This window comes from Rhododendron vialii, chromosome 7a (assembly GCF_030253575.1).
Source record: "Rhododendron vialii isolate Sample 1 chromosome 7a, ASM3025357v1".
NCBI lineage: Eukaryota > Viridiplantae > Streptophyta > Magnoliopsida > Ericales > Ericaceae > Rhododendron > Rhododendron vialii.
In genome coordinates this window covers 28,944,400-28,956,427 of record NC_080563.1, presented here as the reverse complement: position 1 = coordinate 28,956,427, position 12,028 = coordinate 28,944,400, and the positions used below count along the sequence as shown (strand labels likewise).

At 37.2% G+C, this 12,028-nt stretch overlaps 1 protein-coding gene and 1 non-coding gene across 3 annotated transcripts in view; both read left to right on the top strand.

The window, feature by feature from the left end:
• The first annotated feature begins 937 nt into the window (after positions 1-937).
• LOC131334380 (CHD3-type chromatin-remodeling factor PICKLE-like) overlaps positions 938-12,028 on the top strand; it is a 50,831-nt gene continuing 39,740 nt past the window's right edge. Inside the window, exons 1-9 of one of the 2 annotated variants that reach the window (XM_058369357.1) lie at positions 938-953; positions 1,158-1,315; positions 5,038-5,192; positions 5,436-5,597; positions 9,318-9,568; positions 9,694-9,789; positions 10,283-10,419; positions 10,497-10,709; positions 10,789-10,896. In XM_058369357.1, the coding sequence (XP_058225340.1) occupies positions 1,166-1,315; positions 5,038-5,192; positions 5,436-5,597; positions 9,318-9,568; positions 9,694-9,789; positions 10,283-10,419; positions 10,497-10,709; positions 10,789-10,896 (1,272 nt within the window). In that variant the 5' untranslated portion in view covers positions 938-953; positions 1,158-1,165. Of the gene's footprint in view, positions 954-1,157; positions 1,316-4,678; positions 4,937-5,037; positions 5,193-5,435; positions 5,598-9,317; positions 9,569-9,693; positions 9,790-10,282; positions 10,420-10,496; positions 10,710-10,788; positions 10,897-12,028 lie in introns of those variants that run through there. The other variant, XM_058369358.1, reaches the window with a different exon arrangement.
• On the top strand, positions 1,604-1,709 carry LOC131334925 (small nucleolar RNA snoR100). The gene has a single exon (XR_009202328.1). It is a non-coding gene; the product is annotated as a small nucleolar RNA snoR100 (small nucleolar RNA).

Here is a 12,028-nt window from a genome sequence, read left to right as displayed (position 1 = left end):
GTTTGAAGAGGAAGAGGATATGAGGAATGCATGGGTGGATATGGAGGGAGGTCACAAGAAGGGAGAGAAGTCACAGGAAGGGAGAGCGGTCAAGGGATGGAGGCTGGTGGTGTACTCTTGGCATTGTACTCTGTTTTTTCTCGATTGTAAGTATGTATATGGGAAAATGACGGATCATGATGTGTTTTGATAATTAATACCCGCCAAGGACATTTTCAGCATTAACAAATGTTCTCAGCATGTCCTCGGCGGATATTAATTATCAAAACACGCCATTGGCCGTTATTTTCCCTATGTATATAGACCCAAAATGGAGGGAACCCATTTCAGTTTGGCGCTAGATTGGTGGATTGAAGTGGAATGACATTTCTACCCTTTAAGGTGTGGAATGTGCTGCTCACATGGGTGCTTTTTGTTTAAAAGTTAATAAAAGTCAGAGAGGAGGACAACGTAGACTTGGTTTCAATAGTTGGAGGACTAAGTAAACATTTTTGATAGTTTGAGGATGAAGTAAACAAATGGTGTATACTTTTAGGGATGTTTCCGAAAAAAACTTTTTAAGCAACCAATAACCCAATTTTTGTTTTAAACACCCAATAACCCATTTTTTTCGAATATTGTAAAAATTCTTCAATAATTTGATGAGTTATTTGTAGCTTTAAAGTGTTTGAAAAAAGTATTTGAATGCTAATTGAATAGAATCGACCTGGTCTCGCAATTTGATTCTGGTCATATTTCACGGTTCACACATATTTTTACAATTTTTTCTCTAGTTTTGGTTCTTAATTTTTGAAAACCGTTTAGAAGAGTCCAATTACTAATCACGTAGGAATCGAACCAATGCAAATCATATACACCCCGTCGCAAAGTTGGATACGGAGTATCACTTTCTTCATTAAAATAGTGGGCCTAGTGGCAAAATCAGAAGCTGCCGCTACCCGGCGAGCCTTTCAGTTACAAATTCTCTCACTACCCCCCCTCCCTCTCTCTCCAAATTTATTTGCGCTTTCTCTCGCCATTGAACTTGTTTTCATTGTTCACTTGGGGTTCAATTCCCTTCGTTCACTCACTCCTTCAGCGATTTCAGTTCTGTCTCGCTCGCACCTTTGCGCTCTTTCGGTCCTATACATACATATATCGTATCTCTGTTGTTTCAGGGAAAAAAATGACGAGTTTGGTCGAGCGACTCCGTGTTAGATCAGACCGAGGACCCATTTACAACGCAGACGTCGCAGAGGATTCAGACGAGGAGTTTCTCGACCCAGAACATGGGTCTTCTCGACACAAGATCGAAAAGATAGTCAGAGATGATGGGGTTCGTCATTGCTCTCTCTCTCTCTCTCTTTATGGTTTTCTTTTTTTTTTTTTTGGTTTGTTTTCTTTGGTATTGCCAACTTAACCATTACGGTTGTATGAACAATTGCGTTGGGAACTGATTAATGTGTTGTTTTGCTTTCCTTAATTCATAGTAATGTGTAGCTGTGCCGAAAATTTTGGTTTCGGGCTTTTTTTGGGGGTGGGTTTAGTGTTTAAGAGTTTTAGGGTTTTTTGAGTGAGATGTTTCGATGGATGTCGGGTTGTGCATACCGATGCTCTGGACTATTAATGAAGGAAGCATGGTAATGTGCACATAAATAATTGGGTCTCTAGGCCTGCCCTCTTTGATGCCATTCGGCTTTGATTTGGGGGCATGCTTCCGCAGCAAAACAGATATAGGGGGCCATTGTTTCAGTGGTGTTTTGAGAGCAGCTGCTTTGTGCATAATACCAAAGGTTAGGTCTGTTTCCAATCCTCCCCGCCCATACCCCAAATGATTGGGGACTACATGGGTTCTGGTTGTTGTTGTTGTGTTGTGATGTTTCGATGGATGTCGAGTTCAAAAGGAGGCATTTCCAGTTCAGCTTGAAGGAATTGGTAATAGTTTTACCTATAGGTGGCTTGTTAAATTAGAGTGGAAGATGGGTTCTATCTATGGCTGGACCTACTAATGAATCACTTACTATACAACGCACCTAGCTTCTCGGACATTACGACTTCAAGTTGAGAAAAGGGGTCAGACTGGGATGGGGCAACAATAAAGCTATGATAGGTGTCACAGTGAAAAACCAGACCTTTTCTTCTTTATCCCTATCTTTTGGTTACTAGCCCAATAAAGGTTGCTTAGAGATGAGTTCTATGAATGATGCTCTACTTACCAAGTTGGGTACCCTCCAACTGAGGCATGTCATTTTTCGTGTAGAAGATAGGATAAAAAAATTCTTTATTCAAAACTTTTTGTATTAAATGGCTATTTCAAATCTGTGGAATTCTTGATATTTTGTGCCCGGTTGAGCAACAAAGCGGGGGGCGAACTATGGACCACCTGCTGTGATACGAAATATTGTGAATCTGTGATAACGCTCCTAAACTCTATATCAAAACCTATTTCAAAAGCTAAATTGAGCTGTTCTAACTGGATAAATTTGATATTTTGAGGTATTATGGACTGGTTATGAACTCCTTATTTCTTACCTCAATTCAGCATTCTTGCTATCTCTGCCATTTACACAGGTTTCGTGTGTTTTTTTATTGTGTGGGTGGCATCCTTTTATTGTTTTTTTGACTGGAAAACTTTAATTTCTGATTCCCGGGTTCATGCAGTGCAGCAGTAGAGTCATGCTACGTTAAACTGGAAAGTGTAAATTACAACTAAATATTCATTGGGGGAAGTTTGTATTTTGATTAATTCATAAATTTATGTTGATAAGAAATTTGCAGTAGTTTAAAACCAGGTATCAAGATGATTTAGAGTCAATGCTGGAAATAAAGTCTGGAAGTAATGAACGTTTAGTAGCTACTCAAGTGTAAGTAAACACGCTAAATGAAAAAACCATGGAAAATATTTAGTTTCAACGTTGATAGAGTAACAGAATGGCCACTTATAGGAAAAATATGATCCATGACACATTCTCTGGAAGCATAAGCTAACTTTGGGTGTACTCATACATGTCTATTTCGGTGACAGGAGATATTGGTTAAGCTAGTAGGTTGTGGTACTTTGTACATTTGTTTCTAGTGTTGTCAAAATCTTATGATTTGAGATACGTATTGTACGATTCGATAAGTTTAGAGGTAAAACCGATACGTATCTCCTAATGTATGTTCTGTTTAAGAATATCGTACAATATGCATACATACGTATCTATTCGCATCTTATGTTTACAAAGATTCTATGATATGTTATGCTATGATACGTCTTGTTTGATTCAGTGTGTTTAGAGGTCAAACCTTGTGCATCTCTATACGTATCTTACACAAATGTAAATATTTTGTAGGACCCGTATTCTAAAATTGATGATGTATAAAACAGAATGTGCACATATCGTTGCTCATTCTAAAATTGTTTTCATTGATTTATTTTTCAGAAGGCTATTTAGGAATATAACTTTAGAACATGCTATGTTCTGAACCAACATTATAAAAATGAAGTGTGACAATTCACTAATTTAATGATTTTCTATGGGAGGTTATTTGGAGACCTTGTGTTGTGTCATACGTGTGAATGTAAAAAATTGCTATGCAGTAGTATTTTTTTTCTTTATTAGATTGTAGCATTCTTCTGCTGATATTCTTGATGGGGACATGAAACTAGTAGAATATTTAGTTTATACTTGGCTTGTGATATGGGAATTAGGAAAATACGGTTAATTTTTTTGAAGGATGGGCAAACCAGCCTCTCTAAAAATAGTTTTTTTTTTTTTTTTGGGGGGGGGGGGCGGGGGGTGTCCAACACATGTCGGAACTGGCACTTCTCGGACGATGTCGGACATGTGGTAATAGTTTGTTTTCGTGTCCGTGATTAAGAAATAGGAATCTTGACTCAGACAAGTCACCGACACTCTCTTTGCAGCGTATCCGACGCATACTAGGTCTGTATGACTAAAAATTAAGATGCGATTTACACTTCTTAGTTCTTACACACTTGGTAACGTATGGTTTTGGAAATTGTGAAACGAGGCATATCACTATCTTATACAAGTTGTCAATATGTAATAGCTATGACACTCATATTGAAATGCAACTTAAAATACGTAGAAGAATACAAAAGGTACATCAATGATTTATTAACTACTGTAATGTATTACTCTATGTGCTCTTTCCAGAGTCGAGATACAAGATATAGTTGTTATCTCAAATTGAATTACGCGCCACGTATATGTGACAAGAGATGAAGCATGTAGTTGAGAATAAATAAAGTGAAATGATATTGGTACGACGGTACCGTAGGGAAAATGCATCGATGGCCGTGCCGGGCCGTCTCAGGCCACCGTACGGCCGATCCGAGCCGTCCAAATTTTAAAAAAAAAAAACCCGAATGGGCCTACATGAGAATCAATGGCATCCGACGAGCACCGCGCGGCCATCGGTGCATTTTCCCTACAGTACCGTTGGTACCAATATCAGCTCTCATAAATAAAAACTATCATGACCATGAGTAGTATTTCTTAGACATGTCCATATCTTTAAGGATTTCTTTAGGGCAGTGTCTGTGTGAATTCTTCATGATTATTCTATCTTCATGTCCTGTCATCTCCATCCCGTGTCCTGTTCCATATCCACGCTTCTTATAAAGAGGAAAGTTCTAGAAGGTTTCATCTTTGTATAGGTAGGTACAGCACCAGGAATTGGGCTGTTTGATTTTTTTTTGGAAGTAAATGCTTCAGTTTCATGTCATGGTTGTCTCTTTTATATGTTCTAGTGGACACACAGTCTTATGTGACTTAATATGACTTGTTTTCCTACGCGTCGTCTTCTTTCTAAAGAAGATTCATGTCGATCATGTGGTGAAAGGGGAAATCTTTTGTGATGTGAGACATGTACTTATGCGTATCATCCCAAGTGTTTGATTCCACCACCGAGAGCTCGTCTTCCTAGCAAGTGGTGGTGCCCAGAATGTGTATGGTCCCATTGTACAAGACTATTACTAGTTTTTGTTGCACTCGTATGCCAATGTATTGCTTCCATGCTAATTGAAATGTTTTACTGTCGTCCTTGCAGGTTAGCCCTCTAAATGATATCGACAAGATCTTAGACTGTGAAATGCGCCCTACTGTTGCCGATGATAGTGATGCCTTTAAGCTGGGCTCGAAGCAAATATTTGTGAAGCAATACCTTGTCAAGTGGAAAGGATTATCCTATCTTCACTGCACTTGGTAGTTTCATGTTTCTACCAGTAGTTTCTTCGTTTAACAGTCTTTAAATTAGCTACTCTACTTCTCTCCTAATGTCGCAAGGCTTTGATAAAGTTTGCTACCTTGTAACTATTTGTAATGCTTCTAACTTAGTCTCATTATGTTGTACTTGATTTCGATCTTCTAATCAGTTTCTGTCTTCCCTTTTTTTTTTTTAATCTAATATTAGTTTTGTTGCTATAACCTCATCTGGTGGATTCTTAGGGTGCCGGAGAAAGAGTTTTTAAAAGCTTACAAGGCACACCCTCGCTTGAGGACTAAAATCAACAATTTTCAGCGCCAAACATCATCAACCAATATTTCTGAAGATGAGTTTGTAGCCATTCGACCTGAATGGACTACTGTTGATCGGATTCTTGCTTGCAGGTCCTACCATTTCATCATTTACATTCATTTTGTTGTACGAGTAGGGGTTGAATTCTGTCATCTGAACCAAAATTTCTTGCTTTGTTTTGGATTTCTGTTTGTTTGAACCCAATTCCACCAAGAGTTGAAGTATTTACTTGTGTTTGGGATTTTTCTTGTGTTGGGCATGTGCTATGAAACTTGTAGAGAAAATTGACATGGACCCTAACCACAAGGATTGACTATTCGTTCACACTTTACACAATGTCTACAAATAATACTTAAAAGGAGTCCAAAAAAATGCCAACGAAATGGGATAATAAACTGCAAATTCTTCAACAAACTTTGTGTAAATAATGTCATATTAGATAGTTGAATCTGATTTTTAATAGAACTACGGGCAAAAAGGAAAGAAAGAAAACTGGCATGAACTATAGCAGTGAGGATTGATTATTCATTTGCAAAATGTAAACAAACAGCACAAAAAGGTAATCCCAGATGTTGAATAAACCGTATACTTAACTGCTCTTTCCTTATCAAAATTTTCCTGAATAATCTCGTATTCATAAATAGCCGAACTTTTTTTGACAGAACTACTGAGCATCACTTAATATGTAGTAGTATGATTAATCTTATTGTAACTTCTTGGAGTAGCGTTCATTGGTTTTTTATCCAGTCTTATTTAGGTTAATGAGCTTAAGTAGTTGTGTAGATAATTATACATATGTAGCGTATTTTGTCGAGCAATGACTAATTACACAATTTATTCTATAATTCTCATCAGCTTAATTTGGGCTCACCATGAAAATAATCACAAGTTTCTTTTTCTTTTTCTCATTCAATGAGTTTTATTTGCCAAATTAAACACATATGGTGTATTTTGTTGTACAATGACTAATTACACAATTTATTCTATACTTGTTTTGAGTATTATTTGGTCTCAACATGAAAACCTTAAAACCATCACAAGTTCTTTTTTTCTGTGTCATTTAATGAGGTTTCATTATTATCACCACTTTTTATTGCCGCAAATGAAACAAAATCAAACTTAGTAACTGTAGTGAGCATTATTGTTGGAATTGAGTTAGGCCCCGTTCAGCTTTCTTTCTAAACCTTCTTTTTCAAAAAGAAGGTAATTTCAAACTCAAATATAACGAAAATGAAAAATAATATTTCAATTTTTTTTTGCACCGTTTAGAAGATCTCAATGAGATCTATCAAACAAGATCCATATTGGTAGGAAAATTATTTGTGGAAACACATGATTTTTGAGCTTGAAATTACCTTCCTTTTTTAAAAGTTCTTTTTTTAAGAAACTGGAACGCCCCGTTATTAGGACCAACTACCGTATATCTTCACTAACATCACTCAGTTATACACAAGTAAAGAATCTTCGTACACTTCCACAGCGAAGTGGCCTCTTCATATGGGTTTTGTTTTTCTACTTGGTATAAATAGTTATCCTTCACTTCTTATCCCCTCATTGCTCATTCCCGTTCCCTATTGGGAAAAACTTTTAGCTCTGTTCATCTCCTTTTATATCTATATTATTTCCTTTTGTATGCTAACCATCACTTAATGCCCTTGTTTGCTGTTGAAGATACTGTCTCTCACATACTTCACACAGTTTCGCTTTTTCAATGTCGTCCATCCCGTAACATGTGGTAATGAAGATGTGGGGGGATGCAAACTTAGGTTCTGGTATATGAAATGAATAGAAAAAGGAAGCCTTCTTTGATTGGTCGGAGTGTCAGACTAAGGATGAGGGGATATGAAATCCTATTGGATGAGGAATTCCTCACATATTTGTAATCCAATGTCCAATCCTATCAATCAAACAGATAGGGATGGTAATAAAGCAAATCCAAATGTTGCAGACCCACGATGGGTATGTAACGAAGATGTGGAGGGATCTAATCAATGAAATAAACAGAAAACACAAAGATCAAAGGGTAAAATTAACTTATTGTGTACCACCTAATTATAGGATGATCTCACAACTGGGCTTCTAAATGTCAGTTGTTATGTTCCTGTTCGTTTTGGGTTTTGAGGGAGGTTTTTGAGAGTAATGAGTAGAGAGAGAGAAATAAAATTTATTGAGGACTGTGCACGGGGGTTTTGGATACCCAAAACGAACAAGCCCTACATATTGAGTTGTTCGAGGCATAACAAGAATATTGATCAATGATACCAATATTTACTTACATCTGCAGATACTTACTTCCGAATCGACCCATACTGTCCAATATCAACTGATACATGGGTGTATGAAATCACGGATACCCATACGTGGCCGTATCCCTAATAGTCATTCTTATAATGATTTAGAACCTTGCTCACAATGTTTTGTAAACAAAGATGTTCCATCTGATTGAGTAGTTTATGTGGTGGGATGCTGGTCCCACGACCGTTAATACACGAGGATAAGGTGGGATACGATTGGCTAGTTTACGTGGTGGAATATAACTACAATGAATGAGTAGTGCAAAGGGAAAGGTATTAATTTGTTCTGGTTCATGCCAAACGAACATTTAACTCCAACTTGTACATGCACAAGTGGATTTGCGAAATTGTCTTCTGAACCTTAAAGTGCAGGTTGAATTTTAGTGAATCCGAATGTGGAAACGGGTAATAGGACTAACACCAAAAGCAAGCCTAATGATAATAATTTTTTCGTAAGCATGTTGCCTGTCTACGTATGTCTTGACATAGAGAGCCATTGCCTTTTTTCTTCTTCCTGTTTTTCATTTTTCTTTCATTCAAAATTTTGCTTTTCATCGAAGTTCATAGTGTAAGTTGGAATGAAGATGCTGTTGTGAGAGGAAACATGTCTACAATTGGTATGACTTTTATCTGCACTTGAGCGGTCTCTAACTGCTAGAGTTGAATGTTCTTAGGTCAAACTACTACACTCTTGTTTCATTGTAGTACAGCGTAGAAGCATGCATCCTTTCATATCTGGTCTACAGTTCTATTTTATTTGTTCAAGTAAAGCCTCTACCGGCCCAAATGTAGGACTTAGATATGTGGAGCTTATTTCCTCATCCAACACTGAAAGCAATAGTTGCAGGCTGAATTCTAGCTGTCTGAGTTGTGAGGTATAAAGGAACATTACTTGCATTACATTTAGGCAAGCTCATTAACTTTGTTGCACTTAACAGCTTGGTGTATGTGAGGTGAAAAATTTGGAGACATGCTAAGCTCACCTTTTTGGCCTAAATGGGATGAAGGAAAATATGTTACCATGTATTTGATGGTGGAAATCGGCAGTCTATTTTATTTCTTGTCCATCTTGATGAAGGATTTTGTGATAATTACGGTTTATACAGATCTTAACAGTAATTGTCCACGACGATTTGTTATCATATCAGAGTAGAACTTCTGACCGTAGGAAGTAATTTAGCTTGTGTGAACAATGAATTAAATGACCAAATTACTCTGCCTTCCACTACGAGAAAAATGCCATATGGAAATTTGACCAAGCAAAAGGCGAATAATCTTGTAGTTTCTCTGGACAACATTACTCTGCATTCTAAAAGTGGGGAAAATGCCAGCAAATGAAGTTCTGGCAAGCATGAGTTGAATATCTTGTTTTCTTTTTAACGTTTTGGGATTTTGTGGTAAGTTGATAACACAGCATTAATATGTTTCTTTGTTCTTTTACTTGATGCATTCTGATCATGTCTCTTACTTGTTACAATGTTGACATGAGAGCTTTAATTGCATTCCTGAACTTTGCAGGGAAGATGAGGATGAGAAGAAGTATTTTGTTAAATGGAAGGAGCTTCCCTACGATGAATGTTATTGGGAATCTGAGTCAGACATTTCTTCGTTTCAGCAAGAAATTGAAAGATTTAATAGAATTCAGTCTAGGCGTCATAAACTCTCTTCAAGCAAGCAGAAGAGCAACAATCGTGATGTTTTCACAGAATCCAAACTGAAACATAAAGAATTTCAACATTATGATCGCAGTCCCGAGTTTCTTTCTGGAGGTGCATCATTTCTATTATTCGTATTATCCTGTGATTGGGTTCAAATGTAGTTCTTTTCTCCTTCTAGTTCTTTCCTCCTTCTTTGATCCTCCTGAAATCCTAATGGCGTTTTGGTGTAAATGAAGGCTCCCTCCATCCTTATCAGCTGGAAGGGTTGAACTTCTTACGCTTCTCTTGGTCTAAACAAACGCACGTGATACTTGCAGATGAAATGGGTCTTGGTACGTTCTCTATTGTTCTTTCTTTGTTTTTGTTTTCTTTCTTCCTGGAGTTCCTATCTTTTTCCTATTTTCATCACCTTTTTTGTGAACAATAATTTCTGTAGAAAGAAGAGTTGTATCACTCTGAACCTTCTACAGCAAGATAAGTAGTACTGCCATTGTTCTGTTATTAATTCTTATGATTCCTTCAAGAGTTCTGAACTTTTGTTCTGTGCAATGTGGAATGATTTGAACCTGGTCTTCGTAATCAATGTTCGAATTCAGTCTTAAGGAGAAAAAATGATGTTCCTTGAGATAGAATATATCTTAACTTGTTGACAAATAAGAACTTGGGTTTGTGAGGATTTCTAGAGCCATATGCTTGCGTCAGGGCAAGTCACATAATTGTTCTAATGCAGACTATCCTTTGATCATCATGATTTTTGTGTGTGTGTGTGTGTGTGTGTGTGGTAGTTGGGATGAGGATGATATGTCATTTGACCTCTGCATGCAGGGAAAACAATACAGAGCATTGCTTTTCTAGCATCGCTGTTTGAAGATAATCTTTCTCCACATTTGGTCGTAGCACCACTCTCAACATTGCGTAATTGGGAACGTGAATTTGCAACATGGGCACCGCAAATGAATGTTGTATGTGCATGGTCTTCTCTGACTTTCTGTGACTAATTGGTCAGCATGCATTACCTGATGAAATTTACTTGCTGCAGGTCATGTACGTCGGCTCTGCTCAAGCTCGTGCGGTTATTAGGGAGTATGAATTTTATTTTCCCAAAAACCATAAGAAGATCAAAAAGAAGAAATCTGGTCAAATTTTTGGTGAAAGCAAGCAAGATAGGATCAAATTTGATGTCCTTCTTACATCATATGAAATGATTAACTTAGATACGACATCATTGAAACCGATACAATGGGAATGCTTGGTAACTTCTTTGGCCCATTGAATATGTTGCAGTTGGAGTGTGCTTCTTGCCACTAAAAGATGCTGACATCTGTATGTAGATCGTTGATGAAGGTCATCGTCTCAAGAATAAAGACTCAAAGTTGTTCTCTTCCTTCAAGCAATATTCTAGTAAACATCGTGTTCTTTTGACTGGAACTCCTCTTCAGGTTTGTTGATAACTTCCTGCAGTAATTTTTTAGTTGTTTTAAAATCTGTTACTTCTCGTAATATGCATAATTCTTGGTGTCATTTGCGTATCCCTTGGACAGAAAATTAAAGGCCACGAGCCGAAGTGCCTTATTGTTGTTGACATTTCTTAGGGTGACTTATTGGAACTTCTTAATAGTTGTTTCCCGTATCAACTGATTTGCTGCATATCAGTTCATAATTGTTGGTATTTGAGAAATAATTGGACTAATACTGGGCTTATACCTGTATCATACAAAAATTTCATTCTCTTCATTCTCCATGACTTCTTCTTATCAGCCATCTCAGTCTTAATAGGTTGTCCTCAGCATGTAATTGCTTCACTGTAAACTATTAATCTCATCTGTTGGCCATGTTGTCCTTCTCCGTTTTGATGTTGTCTTCCAGTAATATTTCTGTTTTTTTTTTCCTGTGGACTTCTTTCCCCTAAATTTCTTTTTATATTCTCTTTGTTTACGTTAATTTTTTCCCCCATGAGAAACGGTCCAACCCAGTTCTAACAAGGCACTTCTATGCATGATTCTATTATTTTTTCCATGTGAAATACTCTATTGCTGTTTATTAGCATCATTTTATCCTTGAAAATTAACAAAAGTTACGAGATATGAACTTTAGCCATATGTCATGGTGCGGTTGGACTCCCATTATGTTTTTGGCGGAACAGCTGCAAATTAGTTGCATTTGACAATGACATATACCCTCCTGATACCCACACCCAATGAAATGTAACGTAAGTTGTGATTATTAGATTGTTAACCACCAACTCATCTGAAAGCTCAAGCTGTTAGAGAGAGGGCAACTTTATTATTTATATCTTCAACACGCCCCCTCACGTGTTAGCAAGGCTATCCTCCATAAGCGTGCTAAACACGTGTAAATATTTAAACATTAAGTAGACGGTGAGGTTCGAATACATGATCTATTGCCTGCCGTGCTACCATATTAGATTGTTTACCACCAACTCATCTAAAAGCTTAAGTTGTTAGAGAGAGGACAACTTTATTATTTATACCTTCAACATTGATCAACTGCATATCATTATTGTTCGGGAAAGGACTACTACCCTCGCCTACCAGCATCAACCTATAGTTG